This window comes from Mobula hypostoma, chromosome 10, assembly GCF_963921235.1.
Source record: "Mobula hypostoma chromosome 10, sMobHyp1.1, whole genome shotgun sequence".
Taxonomy (NCBI): domain Eukaryota; kingdom Metazoa; phylum Chordata; class Chondrichthyes; order Myliobatiformes; family Myliobatidae; genus Mobula; species Mobula hypostoma.
In genome coordinates, this window is record NC_086106.1 from 16,577,624 (window position 1) to 16,602,070 (window position 24,447).

At 51.9% G+C, this 24,447-nt stretch overlaps 2 protein-coding genes across 3 annotated transcripts in view; both read right to left on the reverse strand.

Moving 5' to 3' along the window:
- Positions 1-4,005, reverse strand: part of supt16h (SPT16 homolog, facilitates chromatin remodeling subunit) — a 43,632-nt gene extending 39,627 nt beyond the window's left edge. Inside the window, exons 1-3 of the mRNA XM_063060056.1 lie at positions 3,642-4,005; positions 1,692-1,784; positions 894-1,064 (exon numbers count right to left, since the gene is read on the reverse strand). Coding sequence (XP_062916126.1) covers positions 894-1,064; positions 1,692-1,784; positions 3,642-3,707 — 330 coding nt within the window. The 5' untranslated portion in view covers positions 3,708-4,005. The remainder of the gene's footprint in view (positions 1-893; positions 1,065-1,691; positions 1,785-3,641) is intronic.
- An 8,244-nt stretch (positions 4,006-12,249) lies between these two features.
- LOC134352679 (chromodomain-helicase-DNA-binding protein 8-like) overlaps positions 12,250-24,447 on the reverse strand; it is a 75,981-nt gene continuing 63,783 nt past the window's right edge. For both annotated transcript variants that reach the window (XM_063060058.1, XM_063060057.1), the window contains exons 36-39: positions 21,435-21,635; positions 15,788-15,907; positions 15,384-15,488; positions 12,250-14,011 (exon numbers count right to left, since the gene is read on the reverse strand). In XM_063060058.1, coding sequence (XP_062916128.1) covers positions 13,505-14,011; positions 15,384-15,488; positions 15,788-15,907; positions 21,435-21,635 — 933 coding nt within the window. In that variant the 3' untranslated portion in view covers positions 12,250-13,504. The remainder of the gene's footprint in view (positions 14,012-15,383; positions 15,489-15,787; positions 15,908-21,434; positions 21,636-24,447) is intronic.

The following is a 24,447-nucleotide window of genomic DNA, read 5'->3' on the forward strand; positions in this document are numbered from 1 at the left end:
TTTACAAAGACAGGTGTGTAAAAAGGGCCTGAAGGATCATTGGGGACCCGAGTCACCCCAACCACAATCTATTCCAGCTGCTACCACCCAGGAAACTACTGCGGCATAAAAGCCAGGACCAACAGGCTCCGGGACAGCTTCTTCCACCAGACCATCAGACTGATGAACTCACGCTGATTCAACTGTACTCTATATTACATTGACTGTTCTATTTATTATAAATGACTATAATTGCACATTTAGATGGAGACAAAGATTTTTACTCACATATGTGAAGAATGTAAGAAATACAGTCAATTCAATTCATAAACAGTATAGAGAAGGTTTCGCTCTCCCTGACCCAGCAAGGGTGGGTTATCCCACTGGTAAAGGTCAAACAGGCTAGGCTTAAGAGCAGAGATACAAGCCCTTCGGCCCAACCAATTAATACCTACCCAGGTGCCTACGCAACTAGTTCCAATTTCTTGTGTTTGACCCATATCTCTGCAAGACCCACCCTTCCGTATCGCAGTGCTTCTTCAATGATACCATGGTATCTGTCTCAACCAGTTCTGCTGCTGGCTCATTCCATATATCCACCACCCTATAGATGAAATCTTTCCACTTCTCACCCTAAATGCACACACCATAGCTTTGGACTCCCCTACCCTGGGGAAAAGACTGTTACCGTCTACCTTATCTATGCCTCTCATCATTTAAAAAATTTCCATACGGTTGTTCCTTGTTCTCCAATAAAGATCTAAACTGGCCAACATCTCAGGCCCTTTAGTCTTGGCGATATCATCCTCCGTTGAGGAGGTAGACTGGTCAGGAAGGTGTCAATCGCTGAGGGGAAGTCTGGAGAAGGTGTAGTCACTGACATGTATCCCCTGCTCCTGCCTCTCCCTGCTTACCTTCTCCCGGACTAGCAGTGTGACGGCAGGCAATCCATTGGCGTTCTCACTGCCCTTAGTGTTGGCCACCTGCTTGAGGAATTCCACCTTCTTCTTGCTGGCCATGAAGATGATGCGCTCCTCACAGAAAACCATGATGGTGTCCGTCAGCTCGTAGCCCAGCAGCCAGGTCTGGGGTGGGGAGGGAGTGAGAGGGAGTACAGTGGGGGGTGAAGGGAGGTGTGAATGAGTAGTGGGAGTAGGGGTGAGAGTGAGGGGGATACGGTTTGGGAAGGGAGGGAGTGAAGGATATCAAAATTAGGTTTAACATCACTAGCAAGTTGTGAAATTTGTTAACTTTCCCGCAGCAGTACAATTCAATACATAAATGTATCTATCAAATTGATAAGTCAAAAAGTATCAAAGTAGTGTTAATGTGTTCAATAATGATTTAGAAATCCCATGGTAGAGGGGAAGAAGCTGTTCCCGAGTTGCTGAGTGTGTGCCTTCAGGCTTCTGTATCTCCTTCCCGATGGTAACAGTGAGCAGTGGGCATGTCCTGGGTGGAGACAGTAGAAATAAGGGGGCAGAGGAAGAGAAGCTGCGAGCTCGTAGGGGAACGCCAGGCTGATACTGGGTGCTGGAGAAGGGAGTGAGTGAGTAGGGGTGGGGTGGGAGGTTTGAGGAGACGGCAGGAAGGTAACAGTGGGAATAGGGAGCAAAGGGGTAGGAGGGGCAGAGAAAAGGGAGCGGGGAAGAGGGATGGGGAAGGGGAGACCAGTTGGAGGGGGATCCAGGGTCAGGGGAAGGGATTGTTACCTGTAAGGCAGTAGACTTTGCGTACACAATCTCCTCGTCCACACCCACCGCCACCACGATAGCGTCAACCTTTCCATATTCATCTTCTCCTTTCTGGATGGGGGCGGGGGGGGGGAGACAGATGGGTCAGCAGTGAGCAACACACCTCACCAACAAGTCAGAGCCCCCTCCCTTTATTGCCCTGCTCACTGTAACCACGTCTTGACACCCACCCCCTCACCACTCTGTTATACACCTTAACCTCGGTCACCCCCCCCACCCCCAATCACACTCATATCACCCATCTCCTCAAACCACTCTCCCACACCAACATCCCTTTTCTACCTCCCACCCCACCACTCCCAGACACTTCAACATCCCCCTCATGCACCTCCCCGCTCCCACCGATCCCTGCTTGAGCTCCCCACTCTCCCATCATCATTCTCCCCACCCACACCACCAAACCCATCTTCAGCTCCCCTCCTGGTCACTCTACCTCACCTGTCACTCCCCCATCCACCTAGCATCACCTCGATACATCAACCCCACCTCTTCCCTACCTTCACTCCCATCCCCCTTTCAAACTTACTCCCACCACCCTCATCTCAACCCTCCCCAAGCAAAACCCTAACTTTCCATCCCTCACCTCCTACATATCTCCAAAACTCATCCTCACATCATACCCTCCACCTTCACATCACAGTCATCTCCCATACACGTGCCTCCTCCCCACTTGCCCTCGTTTTCACTCCCTCTCCGGCACCTCCTTCACTTCATCTGTAGCTCATCCCACCCACCCCTCCCATCTGTATCTGCCACAATCACCACTCCAACCCCTTCACCTCCAATCCCTACTATCCCCTGCACCTCCCCATCACACAGCTCATCATCACTCCCCCCCCCCAGTCCGAGTTGCTGGCCTCAATCCCAGCCCATCTCTACCTCCCAATCACGCACTCCTCTCCCTCAGTCCCCTTCCCAAACTCTCCCGCCCAGTCACTGTCTCCTCCGTCTCTCCCTCCCCATCTCTACTACCCAATCACTCTCTCCTTTCCCCCAGCCCCATCTCTATCCCCCACTCCCTCCTCTCCCTCAGCACCCCTCCCCACCTCTCCGTCCCCTTCCCAATCACGCTTTCCTTGCCCTCAGTCTCTTCCATCTCTCTACTTATCAATCACTTTCTCAGCCCCCTCTATCCCTGCCTCTCAATCACTCTCCTCTCCCTCAGAACCCGTCCCACCGCTCCCTCCCAATCACTTTCTCTTTTCCCTCAGCCCCTTTCCCCATCACTCCCTCTCACTCTTTCCTCTCCACCTCTATCTCCCATCACTTTTGCCCCACCATATCAATCTCTTCCCTGTCACCCATCAATCACTCTCCTCCTTCGTCACCTCCCCACACCTCGCAGGTCACTCACTCTCCACGAAGCTCCGCTCCTCCCACATCCCTCCAGCTCTGTACTACCGACCCCGCGGTCCTTTTCTCCCTACGCAAACACACATATGCCTAGAACTCTCCCCGTCGTCCGCCCCGCTCCCGGTATCAGCCGGTCCGCAGACCTCGTGTTCCTCTCCTCACCTTACACCCCTCCACCAAAGCCCGTGCTCCACCTCGGACCCGGTCTCCCTATACCCATCCCCCAGACACACACATACAAGCAACAGGCCCCGGGCTCCAGGCCCCATCCCCGATCCATCTCTCCCCCAGAGCCCGGTTACCCCACCGCCCACAGACCTCAAATCCCCGGTCTCCAGCATCCTTCTCCCGCCGAAATCCCCATTCCATCTCCCCTCCCTCCCGACCTCCAGCCCCTGGCCCAACCCCGCTTCCTCCCCTCGGACCCCCTCCAGGCCGCGCTTTATCGGCAACAACAACCCCCCCCCCGACCCCGGACCGGAGGCCCCTCGCTCCCCCTCACACCCGCGCCTTCCGCTATCCACCCTGGCGTTCCAGCCCGTCTCCCTCGCTTACCTTCCAGTGGCTGTACAGCCGTTTCAGCCGCCGGTAATACGCCTCCTTGTCCAGGCTGACGGCCATGATCAGCGGCCGGAGGCCTCGCCGTCCCTTCAGCGGCAAATGGCGGCGGTGCCGGTTCCCGTCTCCGCCTCGCGCACGCGCCCTGCCGCCGGCGGCCGGCAGCGCAAAAGCGATTCCCCTACTGCGCAATCCTTGCACGAACGGCAGCCCCCGGTGAAGGCCAGAAACGAGCCCCGCTCCGCCTGAACACCCTCTGCACGGCTCACAACACGCTCCACTCCGTCTGCACGCTCTCGGCACGGCCAGCAATCGAAACCACTTCGCGCACTCCTTCTGATTTCCCGCGGTTGGCGCACGCGCCTTAACGGCACGCCGCCGATCTCTGTAGTTGTGCGCGTGCGCGGAGCCGGCACTCGCTCTCCAGTTTCGACGACGGCTCCTCTCTTACCAATGCGCATGCGTCCCAACCGGAGCTAAGAGGCGGGGTTTGCGTCAGGACACACCCCCCTTTTGGCGCAGCGGCGGGAACCAGAGAGCTGTTAATCACCATCCGTGACCCCGCCCACCGCCGGCTGCGCATAGATCGCTACTAACCAGCTGCTCCCCGCCGGTGAGACCACCTCGATTTCTGAAAAAGGATCTAGTCGTATCCCGGCGTAGATGACGAACAAACTTTTCTCGTGCTTCCAGCCTGGTTCAGGTATTGAAGCCCGGCTGGATGAGGACTAACCAATCAGGAGGGAAGGACGACGGGGGTACAAATACCACCGGACTAGACATGCCCAGGGATCGTCCCTGATGAAGATAGCAGAATTCGTCATCGAAAAGTATATTTGCACCCGGCTGGAACCCTGAGTAGAGTTTATTCGTTTTGATGTCTTCCCTTCCGCTCCCCTCCCTCCCCCCCACCCCGGGCTGAGCTCTGAGACACAGAATCTGACATTCTACCTTCTCCACCCTTCCCATCAGACAGAAGATACAAACACCTGAAAGCACGTATCATCAGGCTCAAGGACCGCTTCTACCCCATTGTTATAACACTCTTTATTGAATGGGGCCCTGGTATGATAAGTCTGACTCTTGGCTTCACAATCTTCCTCGATTTTGGACTTGCACCTTAATGAGTGCAGTACTGCACTTTCTCTGTAATTGTAACACTTCGTATTGTTTTCCCATGTAGTACCTCAATGTACCATTGCAATGAATTGATTGGTACACAAAACAAATTTTTCACTGCATCTTAGTGCATGGGACAATAGTAAACCAACTTACTATTTAAGTTGGAAAGGGTGCAGAGCAGATTTACAAACGTGTTCCTCGGCCTTAGATTACTGAATTATGGAGATAGGTTGGGAAGTATTTCACTAGAGGGGCAATCTTTTGAACTGTATAAAACAATATGAAGAATGGCCTCTTGGCTAGGGTTGGGGAAACCAGGAGCTACAGTTAAAGCTTTGCATTTCGTGCAGAGTAACTAGGTTAGGACTTCCACAGTGAACAGCAGGTGCTTGAAGAGTGTTGCTGAACAGAGGGACCTAGGGATTATATGTAGTTTTTCATCTTTCTCACCTGGACCCACCACCCCACTGTTTCCTTTAAGCAGCATCGAGTGCTTCCATGCACATAGCCTTTGTGATGCGCAGCTTACAAAGTTTACAAAACATGAAAGATTTTCTTTGAGCAACACACATCAAAGTTGCTAGAGAACGCAGCAGGCCAAGCAGCATCTCTAGGAAGAGGTGCAGTCGACGTTTCAGGCCGAGACCCTCCGTCAGGACTTTTCTTTGAGCTGTATTTCTACATACCCTTCAATTCATAAATAAAATCAGAAGTATGTGATTTTTTAATCTTCAATCTAAATATCCTTAGTATGTATATTACAAAAAGATGCATTTGAAGTGTTTTCAGACCATTAAAAAAAATTCGGCTGAAAGAAATGGTTGGACCACACATTAGAGGTAACATTGGCCCAGCCATCCATGATGGCTTCCTCCCCTTTCCAGTCTTGATGGTGTCTCAGCCCAGAAAGTCAACTATCCATTTTCCTCCACAGATGTTGCCTGACCCACTGAGTTACTCCATCATTTAGTGTATCACATGTAGGAGTTTTCCTGAAAGTGGCACCACAGGGCAGTGAAAGAGGGATTTGGCACCAAATACAGGAGTTGGGCCATTATGTTGCAGTTGTACAGGATGGTGCTGAGATCACATTTGGGGTATTGTATATAACTCTGGTTGCTTAGCTACACGATGGATTGCAGTTGGTGATGGGAGGGCACACAGGAGTGAGGTATATCAGCTAGTTGAGTAGTGTCATTGCACTCAACGTCAGTAAGACCAGGAAGGGATCTGAAATGGAAAGAATGAGCAATTCCAAATTCCTGGGTGTCAATTTCTGAGGACCTATCTGGAACCACGTATCAATAGAGCTACAAAGAAGGCACAATAGCAACTATATTTCAGAGAAAATTTGGTATATCACCAAAGACGCAATGCTGTACAGATGTACCAGTGAGAGCATTCCAACTGGTTGCCTCTGGTATGGGGATGGCAACTGCACAGGATCAAAATAAGCTGCAGTGTTGTAAACTTAGTGCCATCACGGCCATTAGCCTCCATAGTATCCGGGACATCTTCAAATAGCCTCAAAAAGGTGGTATCCATCATTAACGACCCCCCCCCATCACCACTCAGGACATGCCCTCTCTCATTTCTATCATCAGAAAGGAGATACAGGAGCCTGAAGGCACACACTCAGCAATTCAAGAACAGTTTCTGCCCGTCTGCCATCCGATTTCTGAATGGGGATTGAACCCGTGAACACTGCCTCACTACTTTTTAATTTTTGCACTATATTCAACAATGTAATAAATATATGCTTATGGTAATTCAGTTTTTTTCTCTCTATTACTATGTATTGCATTGTACTGTTGCTGCAAAGACATCCAATGTCACAACATATGCTGGTGATATTAATACCGATTCTGAAAGCAAGTGGACAGGTACAGGGACAGGAAAGGTAGAGGGGTGGGGCAAAACACATGTAGATTGGGATTTAGATGGAATCGCAGTTGGCATGAACCAGGGGGGCTGAGAGGCCCGATTCCATGGAGAGCAATACTGTGCTCCTTGGGGCAGATGCAAGGTTTCAATGAGATTCCCCCTCCATCCTTCTGAACTCAATCAAGCACATGACCAGAGACATCAAACGCTCCTCATACGTTTAGCCTTTCCCTCCTGGGATCATTCTTGTGAACCTCCTTTGGACCCTCTCCAGGCTCAAAACTGCTCAGTATCCCAAACATAGTCTGAGCAATCTCATACAAAGCCTCAGAAATACATCCTTGCATTCTAGTCCTCTCGAAATATACTCTGGAATTTAGAAGGCTGAAGGGGGATCTTATTGAAACATATAAGATTATTAAGGGATTGGACACGCTGGAGGCAGGAAGCAAGTTCCCGCTGACGGGTGAGCCCAGAACCAGAGGCCACAGTTTAAGAATAAGGGGTAGGCCATTTAGAACGGAGTTGAGGAAAAACTTTTTCACCCAGAGAGTGGTGGATATATGGAATGCTCTGCCCCAGAAGGCTGTGGAGGCCAAGTCTCTGGATGCTTTCAAGAAAGAGATGGATAGAGCTCTTAAAGATAACGGAATCAAAGGTTATGGGGATAAGGTAGGAACTGGATACTGATTGTGGATGATCAGCCATGATCACAGTGAATAGCAGTGATGGCTCGAAGGGCCAAATAGCCTACTCCTGCACCTATCGTCTATTGAAATGAATGCTAACATTGTATTTGCCTTCCTTACTACCAAACTCACCCTACGAGTTAATCTTTAGAGAACTCCCACTTCCCTTTGCCCATCTGATTCCTGCATCCTCGCTCCTTTTTGGGAAGTAGTCCATGTCTTTACACTTCCTGCCAAAGTGCATGACCATATATTTTCCTACACCGTACTCCATCTGCCACTGTTCCCACTCTCCCATCCTTTCCAAGACTTCAGCAAACTTCCTGCCTCTGCACCATTATGTCCCTCCACCCACTTTGCTGTCATCTGCAAACTTGGCCACACATCCATCAGTTCTACCTTCCAAATCATTGACCAATAAAGTGAAGTCATAGTCCCAACACCAACCCTCGTTGTAGTCGTTCATCGATTCTATTGTTTCATTGTTTACTGTGAATGTCCACAAGAAAATTAATCGCAGGGTTTTATATGTCATTGATAATAAATTTACTTTATACTTTGAACCTCTGGGTAACACCAGCAACTATCCTGAAATGGACTCCCTTCTGCCAGTCAGCCAATCTTCTATCCACCAGAGGCTCTAGCAGTCCAATATACATATTGTAAAAGACCGTCTGAAAATCTAAGTAAACAACCTCTACCATATACCCCCTCCCCTATGTCTATGCTGCTTGTTACGTTCAACAGATCTATCAGGTAAGGTCTCCCCTTAACAGCACTGCACTGATTTTGCTTTTTTTTTATAATCACATACTTCAAAGTACCCCAAAATTTTATCCTTCATCATGAACTCTCAAATCTTACCAGATATTGAGGCCAGGCTATCTAGTCTACAATTTCTTGTCTTTTACTTCCCTCCCTTAAACAGGGGTGCCACATTTGCAGCTTTTCAATCCTCCTGTACTGCCCCGCAACACCAATGATTCTTGAAAGATCACTGACAATCTCTTTTCAAAACTTTAGAAGTGCCCACAGCTTCCCCAGCACCTTCTTAGGAAGGACCACCTCTGCCCGACCCTCTTGAATTTATTGCATGTTGCTGATGGCTTCCATGGAAGCAAGGTGCTTCTTCAGGTCCACCATTTCCGCTTCTCCAGCCTCACTTTCCAGTGGTCTAGTGTCCACTCTTGTCTCTCTTGCCCTTTGTGTCCAGAGAGAATTTTTGGTAACGTCTTCTATACTAATGTCTACTTTGCCTTGTATTTCATCTTCTTCTTTCTTAGGCTTTTTAATCCTCCAGTTTCTTACTAACATTTGCCACGGTACATGCCTTCTATTGCCTTTATGCTGTCACTGACTTCCTTCATCAGTAACTGATGCCTCACCCTCCCCTGAGCATTTTCTCTTCTAGTGTTTCCTAATTTGTCCCAGAAACTACTGTCACTGCACGTCTAGCACCTTCTCCACCAGGATCGCCTTCCCATCCATGCAAGAGATCCTGCAGATGCTGGAGATCTTGAACACCGCACAAAATGCTGTAGTAACTCAACAGGTCGAGCACTAACTATGGAGGAGAATGAAGTCACTGTTTTGGGCCAAGATGCTCAAACAGGTCTGGAGAGGGGGCAGACGACAGAATAAGAATGTTGATGGGTGGGGGGGGGGGGGAGAGGAAGAGTACAAGCTGGCAGGTTATAGATGAGAGGAAGATGTGTGGCTGGGCAAGGGGATAATGTGAGAAGTGGAAGAGGTTATGGGCTGAAGGAATCTAATAGAGGACAGTGGATCATGGGAGAAAGGGAAGGAAGAGGGGAACCAGAGGGAGTTGATATGCAGAGGACAAGAGAAGGGGTGAGAACCAGAATGGGGAATGAAAAGGTGGGGGGAGAGAAATGACCAGAAGTTAGAGAAGTCTATGATCATGCCATCAGGTTGGAGGTTATCCAAACAGAATGAGGTGTTGCTTCTCCAACCTGCGCTGGGTCTCAGCATGCCAGTAGAGCAGGCCCCATTCCTTTCCAGTCTTGATGAAGAGCCTCCGTAAAATGCACACTATTCATTCCACAAATGCTGCCTGACCCGCCGAGTTCCTCCAGCAGTCTGTTCCCCTTCCCACCCATTCTGGCTTGCTCCCCCCTCATGCTTTGTAATTTATCTTCACTTAACTGTAATTCCATGAAGACAGGTGGGGAGGCTGGTACATCTACATTGGGAAGCTGCACTTGGGAGTATTGCATTCAGTTTTGATTCCCCTGCTGTAGGAATATTAAACTAGAAACAGTGTAGAAAAAATTTACCAGAATGTTTCCTAAACGTGGAGGCCTAAAGTACCAGGAAAGGTTGGACATGTGAGGACCCTGGACGTGACTAATCGATAACCTTACTGAGGTGTATAAAATCATGAAGTGTATAGACGGTGAATGAGCACAATCTCTCTCTCCCAGGGTTGGGGAGTTAAGAACTACACGGCACAGGTTAAAAGTGAAAGGGCAAAGGCTTAATAGCAACCCGAGGGGCAACTTTTGCACCCAGGGGATGGTCTGTACGTGCAGCAAGCAGCCAGAGGAAGTGGCTGAGGCTGGTACATTAACATTTAAAAGACACTTGGACAGGTAGATGAATAGGGAAGTTTTAGGTGGATATTGACCAAGCACTGGCAGATGGGACTGGTGAGTACAGACATGTTGGGCCGAAGGGCTGTACCTGCACTGGCTTACTTTGAGCTTGAATATTGGAAGAATCTCTGCCTTCACCACACCCCGCTGCTCAGGGAGCAGAATCCCAGGGGATTCCACCCCGCCCTGCCCGAGGGAAACCGTTTCTGCCCACCTCACTGTTCAATCAATTTCCCCTGGGATCAATAAAGTATGACTACGACTATGACTATGTTCAGGGACCAGCCTCCTCACCCCTCAACTGTGTCCCACCAGGGGCACATTCCAATGACTCACCCCACGCCCCAATCATCCCCTCGGGATCTGAGATGTGAATGGTTACCACCCTCCCTCTCCATCCCTCAGTCAGGTTATTAGCATAGTGGGATTGATGGGAGCAAAATGAATTTACTCCAATGCAGTAAGTATCATGGGTTGATTCTGGATTACTACATGATACGACAATGTTTTCATCGTTACAGAGACTTGGTTGAGAGATGGGAAGGACCAGCAGCTCGAACGTCCAGAATTGAAATCTTCCAGACCGGATAGAGGGGCATTGAAGAGCTGTGGAGCTCTGTTGTTTAGGTAGAGAGGCACAGTGGCACTGCAGCAGATGTACAGGAGGGCTCATCCACAGAGGCAACCTGAGCAGAGCTTGGGAATAAGAGCTTGCAAGTGTCCAAATAGCCAGTGGCTCAGATACATTGGCAGATTATGGCAATTTGTAAAAGTGGCAGGGAGACGTTAACTTCCCCAATACTGAGTGGGACCTTCCTTAGAACCACAGGGTGGTATGGGGCATAACTTGCTGGGCGCATCCTGGAGGGTTTCCTGACACAATGTGTGGACCATCCAGCCAAGGAACTGTACTGGTCCTTATATTGGAAAATGAGCCTGCTTTCAGTGGGGAGCATTTTGGTAACAGTGATCATAACTAATTTTTCAGTTATGGACAAAGACTGGGCCTCGAGGGAAAGTAAATTGGGAGAAGGTTAATTACAACAGCATTGGACAGGAGCTGGGTCCACATCTGATGTGCGTGAGAGTTGAAAGGCCAGGTGGTCTGCTAAGGGCAAAAAGATGGTACCTACCCCAAGTAATTAAATGCCAGTGAGCCTCCCAACAATGGCAAGTGAATTAATGGAGGGGATTTTTTAGGATAGGATCTACTCACAAATAGAAAAGCATGAAGTTACTGGTGACAATCAGCATTACTTTGTGCAAGACAAGGCAACACAGCTCCCTAAAAGTGTCTGCAGATGATAGGGTGTTGTATGACATACTTGCCTTTATTAGTTGAAGCACCAAGTTCCCAAGAGCCTGGGTACTATGTTGCAGCTGCAGAAAACTCCAGTTCAGTTGCAGAAAACTCCAGTTCAGTTGCATCTGGTGTATCGCATTGAAGTCTGAGTTGCCCCATTACAGAAGGGTGTAGGGGCTTTGGAGAGGGTTCAGAAGAGGCTGACTAGGAAGTCACTGACACACATAACACTTAAGGAACTCAGTGGGTTTACACAACCTCTGTGGAAGTAGAGAGATGGCCACAGTCTCAGGTTGAGACCTTTCATGTTGACTGGAAGGGGGAGATGGTCAGTATGAAGAGGTAGACGGAACTGGCAGGAGATTGGTGGATCAGATGAGAGAGCAGAGATGACATAAGGTGAAGGGGTAATTAGGGAATGTGACAGGAGAGGAAGAAGCGTGGAAACAAGGGAGGGAGGTGGAGTGGGAGGAGAAAGGGTGATATGGAGGGGTCTGAGGTGGATGTAGGAGAACAGGAGAGTGACAAGGGATGCAGTTCATTCGGGAGGAGTACAAGGTGTTGATCCTCAGGTCCATGTTGGGCTTCACATTGGCAATAGGAGTCTGGACATACAGGTTGGTGTGGGAAGTGGAGAGGGGAATTAAAACACTTAAGTTACCAAGAGATACAGGCAGCAGCAGTGGATGGAGAGAAGGTGGCTGCAGCCGTTCTTCCAGAACGGTGGCATCTTGGGCACTGGATGCAATAGAGGAGGTGAGAAGGTTTTCAGGTGAATGTCTGCTACACTGCTGGGACGGTGATGAGGGAAGAGGCGCGGGAACAGGAATTACACCTCCTGCAATTGCAGTGAATGAGAGGTCGGAGGAGGGGGAGGAAGGGTTGGAGTGAGCAGGAGGGGCAGGGAAGGCGAAATAAGACAGCAGAATTAAGTGGGTGAATCTGTGTCTGGTCTGCAGCCACTGCTGCCAGGCGTGAATCCTGGGTGTGAGAGTGGGCAGACAAAAGTGACAGCCAGAAACAGTACTACAGGAAAAAAACCCTGGATCTTTCGTCTGTTTATTTACATGTCTCCAGTGAAAACAATAGGGATCTGTAGATACACTGGAACTGGACACATTGTCCACACATCCACTGCAGTTAAATATACACCTTGCCCTGTCACAAATTCATGAAATAATTTAAACCTCGTCTCCTTACTCTGTGTGTGTGTGTGTGTGTGTGTGTGTGTGTATGTATGTGTGTGCGCGCGCACGCGAGCGCACGTCGATGTCACACGCACGCAAGCGCTTCTGCTTTTTCAGTCCCAACACATTGCTTTTTCTCAAAAACAAGTCATTCCTCCCTCCCACCCCAATGTTTTTTTTTGTCTCTCCGTTTTTCCCTGGAATTTTATTACTAAAGTTCCTCTTTCTTGGCTCCAGTGGTGCAGATTCCGACATCTCGGGGAGGCAGCCTGGTGGGATGGGGATCTCCGATCGCCAGCTCCTCACCCCCTCACCCCGAGCCTGACCGGGCTTGCAGGCTCCCGCCGGACAGGATCAGATCGGTCCTCTCTGTGTCTCGGAAGGAGCGGGGAGTGGTAGGGGTCTCGCCAGCAGCAGCCTCGGCTACCCAAGCCAGAGTGCAGGGGAACACATAGGGACTGGTCAATGGTGCGTGAAGAAAATTCAGAGGGAAAGGGTGGGAAGGGAGGGGAGAGCAGAAAGATGGGATGGTGGGGGGAGAGAGAGAGAGAACAGAGGAGAGGATATAAAGAGACACATTCACATACGAGAGAGCATAGATAGAGAGACACACACATGGGGAAGAGGACACACACACGGGACTGGGAGAGAGAGGTACTCACACACGGGGGAGGGGGAGAGAGACACACACACACACAGAAGGAAAGAGAACACACTGAGAAGACAGAGTGAGACATACAGAGACAGAGAGGGAGAGAGACAAGAGAAAAAGACCAAGCCCCAGAGAGTAGACAGCAGTTGCCATTGCAAGTGAGGGTCCGTGGAACCTAACCATGGTTCGAGTGGGGGGTAGTGGGAGGGGACACGCTCTGGCATTCCCCTACCCGGTTCCTGGAACACAGATCCCTCCTCCTGCCCTCCTGTGGCGGATCAGTGGCGGGGCACAGCTCCCTGTACTCGGAAACCCCGCATGGAGGGGTCGTGGAGGTTGGATGGGGGTGAGGGTCAGAGGGGGAAGGGAGACGGGGGGGTGGGGAAAGAGGGGTTTTCCGCCCACACCTCAGTCCTCCCCACTCAGGTCGGAGTTGGTGGGCATCATGGGGTCACCGATGAGGGAGTGACAGTAGCCGCCCCCCTCTTCGCCACTGTCGTAACCCTGAGAGAGATGGTCATCGGCTGCCCCACCCTCCCCGCGCACAGCCCCCAGTCCCCTGGCGCCATCCAGCGCCCCAAGGGATAGCTCGGCGGCGCCTGGTCCCAGGTAGACACCACCTCCGTACACGGCAGGCAGCAGCAGGGGACTGAGGGGCAGCGAGGGTCCGGGCGGAGGTTCTGAGAGTCCAGTCTGGCTCTGGGTGGGGGCCGGGGCCTGCGGGTAACCCACCAGGCCGGGTAGCTGCAAGGGTGGCAGCTCCTGTTGGAGGGTCCGCAGGCCTCCCCCCTCCAGCAGCGAGTTCACCTGCAGGGCAGCTGAGAGGTGTTTGGGGCGCCGGCCCCTCTTCCTGCCCTCCTCGGGCACCACCGGGCCACTGAGGATCCGATCGTACATGTCTTCAGCGAGGAATCCCTACGCCGGGGGAGAGACAAGGAGAGGAGGTCAGAGAACAGCCAGTCTATACTCCCACCCTACATACTCAAATAGACACAGGGGAAGCTGCCTCCATACCGCCCCATCACACATTCCCGGGGTCAGACACACAGTGACGCTCCCCCTGCAGCAACATCCCATCACACACTCCTGGGGTCTAACAGAGCGAAACTCCCTCCACACCGTCCCATCCCACACTCAGATACAGAGCGAAACTCCCTCCACACTGTCCCATCCCACACTCAGATACAGAGGGGAGCTCCCTCCACACCGTCCCATCCCACACTCAGATACAGAGGGGAGCTCCCTCCACACCGTCCCATCCCACACTCAGATACAGAGGGGAGCTCCCTCCACACCGTCCCATCACACACTCCTGGGGTCTAACAGAGCGAAACTCCCTCCACACTGTCCCATCCCACACTCAGATACAGAGGGGAGCTCCCTCCACACCGTCCCATCCCACACTCAGATACAGAGGGGAGCTCCCTCCACACCGTCCCATCCCACACTCAGATACAGAGGGGAGCTCCCTCCACACCGTCCCATCACACACTCCTGGGGTCTAACAGAGCGAAACTCCCTCCACACCGTCCCATCCCACACTCAGATACAGAGCGAAACTCCCTCCACACTATCCCATCCCACACTCAGATACAGAGGGGAGCTCCCTCCACACCATCCCATCCCACACTCAGATACAGAGGGGAGCTCCCTCCACACTGTCCCATCACACACTCCTGGGGTCTAACAGAGCGAAACTCCCTCTACACCGTCCCATCCCACACTCAGATACAGAGGGGAGCTCCCTCCACACCGTCCCATCCCACACTCAGATACAGAGCGAAACTCCCTCCACACTGTTCCATCCCACACTCAGATACAGAGGGGAGCTCCCTCCACACTGTCCCATCCCACACTCAGATACAGAGGGGAGTTCCCTCCACACCGTTCCATCCCATACTCAGATACAGAGGGGAATTCCCTCCATCACACACTCCCGGGGTCAGATACAGAGTGAGGCTCCCTCCACACCGTCCCATCACACACTCCCGGGGTCAGACACAGAGTGAAGCTCCCTCCACACCGTCCCATCACACACTCCCGGGGTCAGACACAGAGCGAATCTCCCTCCACACCGTCCCATCACACACTCCCGGGGTCAGACACAGAGTGAATCTCCCTCCACACCATCCCATCACACACTCCCGGGGACAAACACAGAGTGAAGCTCCCTCCACACCGTCCCATCACACACTCCCGGGGTCAGACACAGGGTGAAACTCCTTCCACACCGTCCCATCACACACTCCCAGGAGGAGGGGGGGTTGGATTCTCCCACCAAACCTACCGACTGCTTGATAACGTCGGCCCACTCCTGAGCAACTCCGTATTCAGTGTTGTCTTGAAGCCACTTCTGGAGGTCTTTGATCGGTGGAGCAAATCCCCCTCCCAGCTGAAACACAAGGCAGAATATCAGTCCACTGACTGGGGGACTGGGGGGGGGGGGAAGAGAAGGGGTTAAACACATTCTCCCTCATTTCACTGGGGAGGCTAAATCACTGCGCATCACACACTGCAGTGGTTAAATCAGCCACCCTAACATTTAAGGGGGAGGAGAAACAAATCTCCCTCTCAGATCCCAGGGAGTGGGGCTAAGTCGTTGCCCCTCACATCCTCCAGATCCTTGTGAAGGAATCGGGCATCTGGCACAGAGTCCGTGCTGGTTTCTCCGCTCTCCTGCAGGGAACTCACCTTCTTGCCGTTACGGCGGTTGATGACAGGGACCCTCTCCTCTCCGGTCAGCGTGTTGACGTCCAGCTTGTGGGGATTCCGGCAGCGGTGCCGTTTCTGTTTCGGCCGGTCCTCGACAAACTGCACAGGAGGAGAAAACAGAACCCACCTCAGTCGCTGTCCCCTACCCCTGACCCCCCCCCCACCCACCATGGCATCCTCCCCAGAGTCTGCAGTCACCCCCCTTCACCCTCAGACACCAACGGTCTCCCCCCACTACCATTGTACACTCTCCCACCGTTCAGATCACCCAAACTCTTCCATCCTCATTGCTGATTGAACAGCCTCTTCATGCTGGTCAACCTCTTTTGAATTACTTAGAGCCTGGAATAGTACAGCAAAAGAATGGGCTATTCGGCCCACAATGTCTGTGCTGACCCTGATCCCAGTCTGTCTGCACAATGTCTATATCACTCCCTTCCATTCCCGTCCGTGTGTCCGTCTGATAGCTTCTTAAGTGCCTCTATCGTAACTGCCACCACTTGGCAGTACGTTCCAGCATCACTCTGCATTAAATTAGAACATGGCCCATATATCTCCTTTTAACTTCAACCCCCAACCCCCACCTTAATCTCCTGCCCTCTAGTATTAGGCATTGTGCGGAGAAAGATTGGTTATCTATTGATGCCTTTTGTAATCTTACTAGACAACGGGGTGACCCGTTGGGGCACCCTCTGACAGAAGGGTAATGCAGTCTGATGTGACCAGAATGAACATTACATTTTCCTGAATGCTATTGCTATCTCTTTGATTTGGAAATTAAAGAAGAAAAACTTAGCTTATTAAAGAAGAAAGATGCATAGCAAGACAAATACATGACCAGAATGAACATTAAATATCCATGAAGTAGTAAATTTGAAGGAATCGGGCTTGCTGGGTTGGGTCTGGAATTAAATGTCCAATATAATGATGGATTTGGCCTTGAATAATCACAGAACGATTCCATCGATTCCTAGTTGGAATGACTTCTTTGGCACCAAAGGATGTCATTTGGAAGAGGCAATTGTATTGTCTGATGTTTTTCCTGAACTTGTTTGCAATAGGTTCATCATTGCTGTACAAATTGAGGAGTTCATTAGGTAGAGGCTGCAAATTGCCTATCCTGACCTGTCCTTTCATACAGCAGAAATGTGCAGTTTCTCCAGTGAACAGGAAGGCACGACAGTGAGGGCATACTCTGGTCACCGAACCAACATCAGCAGAAATGTGACGGCATGCGAGTCGTGCATTTTGCCTTGCTCTTTCTGTCAAGGTATTGTCGTCGAAAGCGGCCATTGTGGTCTTCAGCAACTCTCGCAATAATTACTCTGTGCCGCATATTCTCGAGTTGATCTTTCTTTTTCCCTTCTGTCTCTTCCTCTCTCCTCCTTCTCTGCCTGTTTTTGTCATTCTGGAGATGTGCAGCCCTTTCATCCTTCGTCTCTTCATCTCTTCTACCATTTGTTCTTCCTCTCTGATCCTGGAGTTCTGCAGTCCTGGCCTGATCGGATTCTTGCTCTCTCCTCCGTCTGTGCTTATTGCTGTCATTTTGGAGACGTGCATGCCTGACCTCCTCTGTCTCGTCTTCTCTCATCCTTTTTGTCCTGACTCTTTGATCCTGGAGTCATGCAGCCCTGGCCTCATCTGATTCTTGTTCTCTCCCTTTCCTTGCCACTTCCCAATGACGTTTGGCATCATCTCTTGACCATAATGTCCCCCTTCCCTCTCCACGCGGCATAATTAGCCTGACCATTTTTTTACCCTAATGCTGGATAGAAGATACGAAGCAGTAACACCAAAGGATGCTGATTATTCTTGATGATGTGGTTGGTGCTCTCCTAAACGGATGTGATATAGTCACCGCTGTCCTTTGACGGCATCAAAGGGTTTTGTGGGTGTCTCAAAGTACGTCATTACAATAAGATTTAATTATCTCTGATTGATGGGTGGCAGTTAGATCTGTCCCAATCCTGCACATGCTGATGGTGATTAGCAGAATGTAACCACTCAAAATAGAGCTGCCCTGCCCTTTTGCTCCGGTAGGTGTCGCTCTGAGGCTGGCCGTGCGCATGCGTCGGGCTGTCGCGTCCCGATTTCCATGATGGCAGATTGGTTCTCGGGTTAAAAGGGAGCCTGTTGCTTTTTGTGAATGAGCAATTTGATACGAATATATAACCCTGAACTTTGCCTGCATTCTGTTAAGTAAGCGCATTTTAATTTGATTTAGTCAAAAAAAGTGCCGCTGTAATGCACCGTTTGCGCTAATTGGAGGTCACAGAGCATGAGAGTTTTAGTAGTATATAGATAAATGTCTATCAGGTCTCATCTCAGCCTCTGTCGCTGCACAGAAAACAATCCCAGTTTGTCCAACCTCTCCTTATAGCTCCCTGCACTCTTAATCCAGGCAGCATCCTGGTGAACAACCTCTACACCCTCTTTAAAGCTGCCACATCCTTTCCATAATGGTACGACCAGAACGGCACACAATACTCCAAGTACAGCTTGCTCAAGGTTTTATTTAGCTACAATGTGACTTCCTGACCTATCCTCAATGAACATGACTTTGTGACTTATCGGCAACTCCCCAACCAATGAAGGAAAGCATGCTGTACATCCTGGTCACCACTACGGCCTCCAATCTCAACAGGTCCTCTCCTGACTGCAGCAGTCATCACTACAGGTGGTGCCTCACCAATGCCCTGTGCAACTGCTCCATTACTTCCCAGCACTTTGTCCTTCACGCCCTTCACAGGAAGGCCAACCTGCCGTTGCATCTCGGACTATAGAATGTCATCACACAGAAATAGGCCCTTTGGCCCATCTAGTCCATGGATTGCTTAGTTCCAACTACCTGCACCCTAACCATATTCATCCATATCCCTCCCATCCACCTACAGCACTGTGCAAAAGTCTTAGGCAGCCTAGCTTTTTTTAATGTTTCAGATGGTATGGCCTCCAATGAGCCCTGATGCCAACATCTCGAGCCTGTCTGAGAGACAAAAGGAGGCAAGACAGGCAAAGTCTGCAGAACTGCAACAAGTTCTCCAAGATGCTTGGAACAAGCTACCAGCTGATTTTCTTATAAAACTGCACGACAGTGTACCTAAGAGAACTGATGCAGTTTTAAAGGCAAAGGTTGGTCACACCAAATATTGATTTGATTTTGTTTACTGCTCTTTATAGTAAATGTTTTGGTATTTAAGAACTTTTTTGAAAGCATCTTCACTTTACAGAATTTTTTTTACAAGTGCCTAAGATTTTTGCACAGACCTTTACAAACTTCTCTTCTTAAGAGAAGTCCAAACTTCTCTTAAGAGAACTCACATTCCCAATTCCACCACCCTCGGCCCAACGTACTGACGCAAACACAAAGAAAGCACGTCAGAGGCTCTACTTTGTTTGAAGTCTGAGGAGATTTGGTACATCATCAATTTCTACAGATATACGGTGGAGAACATTCTGACTGGCACGGGCACAACCCTCCCCAACGCCGAGGACATCCTCAAAAGGCCATGCCTCAAGAAGGTGGCATCGACCCTCACTCTCCACTCAAAACTTCAGCAACAACTTCTTCCCCTCCACTAAGTGCCTACCTACTTGTTATTTTCCAAGGTTTAAGGTACATTTATTAACAAAGTATGCATGCAATATACAGCTGAGATTCATCTCCTCCAGACAGCCACGAAATCGAGTAAACTGGAGACCCAGAACACTGTCTGACAGCACCGGGGCGGCGGGGGGGGAGGGGGGACAGTCGCACACAGAACCCCTCCTCCAGCAGCAAGCCAGAGGCTGATAGATGGCACTGAGCCCCTCCTTGCCTTGCACTTTTATTGTAACACACAATATTTTTGGAGTTGCACTGTTCTGCTGCCGCAGAACAACCGAACTTCACGACATGTGTCGCTGGTCGTAAACCTGAATGACGAATCCAGATGTGAGGTGACGTGCTTTGGTAGGACATCTAGACAGGGACCTTAGGAGCACTGAGGTAGATGCTTTGTGGGATGCGTCCACAGGCCAGGATAGAAGTCGACGACTGGCACGCCTGCCTTCAACGTCGGGAGGTCATGTTGCAGATGTACAATACACCGCTCAGGCTGCGTTTGGGAGGTAGCTCCGTTGCCACACTGCAGCAAAAGGGAAGTGGGAGGAACAGAGAAAGCAGAGGAGATCTACGAGGATGTCGCCAGGTCCTGAGGGGATGGGGTTCTGGAGGGAGGAATCGAGCAGTTTGGGACTTTATTCCTTGGAGTGGAGACTGAGGGGTGACCCTATCTGTACAGGTGTATAAACCACAAGGGGAAGAGACAGAGTGAATGCAGAGTCTTTTTCTCTCCAGGTTGGGAAAGGTTAGAAACATAGAAAATAGGTGCAGGAGTAGGCCATTCGGCCCTTCGAGCCTGCACCGCCATTCAGTATGATCATGGTTGATCACCCAACTCAGAACCCTGTACCAGCCTTCCCTCCATACCCCCTGATCCCTTTAGCCACAAGGGCCATATCTAACTCCCTCTTAAATATAGCCAATGAACTGGCCTCAACTGTTTCCTGTGGCAGAGAATTCCACAGATTCACCACTCTCTGTGTGAAGAAGCTTTTCCTAATCTCGGTCCTAAAAAACTTCCCCTTTATCCTCAAACTGTGACCCCTCGTTCTGGACTTGCCCAACATCGGGAACAATCTTCCTACATCTTGCCTGTCCAATCCCTTTAGGATTTTATACGTTTCAATAAGATCCCCCCTCAATCTTCTAAATTCCAGAGAGTATAAGCCTAGTCGATCCAGTCTTTCATCATATGAAAGTCCTGCCATCCCAGGAATCAATCTGGTGAACAATCTTTGTACTCCCTCTATGGCAAGGATGTCTTTCCTCAGATTAGGGACCAAAACTGCACACAATACTCCAGGTGTGGTCTCACCAAGGCCTTGTACAACTGCAGTATTACCTCCCTGCTCCTGTACTCGAATCCTCTTGCTATGAATGCCAGCATACCATTCGCCTTTTTCACTGCCTGCTGTACCTGCATGCCCACTTTCAATGACTGGTGTATAATGACACCCAGGTCTCATTGCACCTCCCCTTTTCCTAAACAGCCACCATTCAGATAATAATGTTTTCCTGTTCTTGCCACGAAAGTGGATAACCTCACACTTACCCACATTAAATTGCATCTGCCATGAATTTGCCCACTCACCTAACCTATCCAAGTCACTCTGCATCCTCCTCACAGCTAACACTGCCGCCCAGCTTCGTGTCATCCGCAAACTTGGAGATGCTGCATTTAATTCCCTCATCTAAGTCAAGTTTAAGGTGAGACGGGAGAGATTTATTAGGATCCTGAGGGATACCCTTTTCACCCAGAGGGTGGTCTGTATGTGGGACTAGCTGCCAGAGAAAGTGGTTGAGGCAGGTACATTAACAAGATTTAAAGGGCACTTGGACAGGTACATGGACAGGAAAGAGTTAAAGGAATATGGGCCAAACACAAGGAGATGGAACTTGGTCAGATTCTACAGTCTCGCAGAACGTTTGCCAGGGGCTTCCTCTTGCCCTGTTGACCCCCAGATCTCTGGGTACACAACCTGTCCCCTGTGTCCGCTGTCCCACCCCCCACCTCGAGCTCACCGCTAGGCAGCTGGGATCGACGGCGAAGTCGGGGTTGAGCTTCAGCCACTGGTCGAGCTCTCGGCGCCGGGGGGCTTCGTCCCCCGCCAGCACCGTGCCGTCCAGCTTGCTGACCACGGGGATACGGGTTTCCATGTCGGGCTCCGGCCGCCGTGGCTGGGTCTGAGGCTCTTCTATGGTTCGCTCCACCTCGCCATTCGCCTGGGGGTGGGGCAGAGTAACATCACCATCATTACTCGGCAGGCACCCACCTCCCAGACCCATCGCTCTCTCCCTCCTCACAGACCCCTTCCCTCCCTCCAAACACCTCACCCAACCCCTCCCTCCCTTTCCCCTCCACCTCTCAGACCCATCGCTCTCTCCCTCCTCACAGACCCCTTCCCTCCCTCCAAACACCTCACCCAACCCCTCCCTCCCTTTCCCCTCCACCTCTCAGACCCATCGCTCTCTCCTTCCTCACAGACCCCTTCCCTCCCTCCAAACACCTCACCCAACCCCTCCCTCCCTTTCCCCTCCACCTCTCAGACCCATCCTTCCCTCCCTCCTCACAGACCACTTCCCTCCCTCCAAACACCCCACCCAAACCCTCCACCTCCACCTCCCAGACCCATCCCTCTCTCCTTCCTCAGAGACCCTTTCCCTCCCTCCAAACACCTCACCCAACCCCTCTCTCCTCCACCTTCCCATCACTCACCCTCAGAACCCCGCACACTCACAGAACATCGTCCTCACCCACCTCTTTCTCTCCAGAATCCCACACTCATCTTACACAGCCCCTGCCCATCTCCCTCTCCCCTCACCAACACTCCCAGTACACAGCCCCCACCCAGTCTCCTTCATCCCAGATACACCGCCCAACATTCACGGTACAGAGCCCCACCTGTCTCCCTCATCCCAGATACAACCCCCCCACACTCACGGTACAGAGCCCCCACCCGTCTCCCTCATCCCAGATACAACCCCCACACTCCCAGTACAGAGCCCCACCCGTCTCCCTCATCCCAGGTACAACCCCCACACTCCCAGTACAGAGCCCCACCCGTCTCCCTCATCCCAGATACACCCCCCCACACTCACGGTACAGAGCCCCCACCTGTCTCCCTCATCCCAGATACAACCCCCTCACTCCCAGTACAGAGCCCCACCCGTCTCCCTCATCCCAGATACACCCCCCCACACTCACGGTACAGAGCCCCACCCATCTCCCTCATCCCAGATACAACCCCCCCACACTCACGGTACAGAGCCCCACCCATCTCCCTCATCACAGATACACCCCCCCACACTCACGGTACAGAGCCCCACCCGTCTCCCTCATCCCAGATACAACCCCCCCACACTCCCAGTACAGAGCCCCCACCCCGTCTCCCTCATTCCATATACAACCCCAAACTCCCAGTACAGAGCTCCCACCCCGTCTCCCTCATCCCAGTACAACCCCCACACTTACGGTACAGAGCCCCCAGCCCGTCTCCCTCATCCCAGATACAACCCCCACACTCCCAGTACAGAGCCCCCACCCCATCTCCCTCATTCCATATACAAGCCCAAACTCCCAGTACAGAGCCCCCACCCCGTCTCCCTCATCCCAGATACAACCCCCACATTCACGGTACAGAGCCCCACCCGTCTCCCTCATCCCAGATACAACCCCCACACTCCCAGTACAGAGCCCCCAACCTGTCTCCCTCATTCCATATACAACCCCAAACTCCCAGCACAGAGCCCCCAACCTGTCTCCCTCATTCCATATACAACCCCAAACTCCCAGTACAGAGCCCCCACCCCGTCTCCCTCATCCCAGATACAACCCCACTCCCAGTACAGAGCCCCCACCCCATCTCTCTCATCCCCGATACACCCCCCACACTCCCAGTACAGAACCCCCACCCCGTCTCCCCCCACACTCACGGTATAGAGCCCCACCCCATCTCCCCCCACACTCACGGTACAGAGCCCCCACCCCATCTCCCCCCCACACTCACAGTACAGAGCCCCCACCCCGTCTCCCCCCACACTCACGGTACAAAGCCCCCACCCCGTCTCCGTCATCCCAGATACACACCCCCCCCCACACACGGTACAGAACCCCCACCCCGTGCCCCCCCCCACTCACGGTACAGAGCCCCCACCCCATCTCCCCCCCACACTCACAGTACAGAGAACACCCCCCCCCACACTCACGGTACAGAGCCCCACCCTGTCTCCCCCCCACACTCACGGTACAGAGGACCCCCCCCCACATTCATGGTACAGAGACCCCACCCTCACGGTACAGAGCCCCCACCCCATAGTACAGAGGACACCCCCCACACACTCACGGTACAGAGGTCCCCCCCACAGTCTCAGTACAGAACCCCACCCCGTCTCCCCCCCCCACACTCACAGTACAGAGCCCCCACCCCATCTCCGTCATCCCAGATACACCCCCCCCACACACTCACAGTACAGAACCCCCACCCCATCCCTCCCCCACACTCACAGTACAGAGCCCCCACCCCGTCTCCCCCCCACACTCACGGTACAGAGGCCCCCCCCCACTCACGGTACAGAGGGCCCCCCCCACACTCACGGTACAGAGGCCCCCCCCACACTCACGGTACAGAGACCCCACCCTCACGGTACAGAGCCCCCACCCCATAGTACAGAGGACACCCCCCCCCACACTCACGGTACAGAGCCCCCACCCCGTCTCCGTCATCCCAGATACACCCCCCCCCCACACACTCACAGTACAGAACCCCCACCCCATCCCTCCCCCACACTCACGGTACAGAGCCCCCACCCCGTCTCCGTCATCCCAGATACACCCCCCCCCACACACTCACAGTACAGAACCCCCACCCCATCCCTCCCCCACACTCACGGTACAGAGCCCCCACCCCCATCTCCCCCCACACTCACAGTACAGAGGACACACCCCCCCCCCACACTCACGGTACAGAGCCCCACCCCGTCTCCCCCCCACACTCACGGTACAGAGGCCCCCCCCACACTCACGGTACAGAGCCCC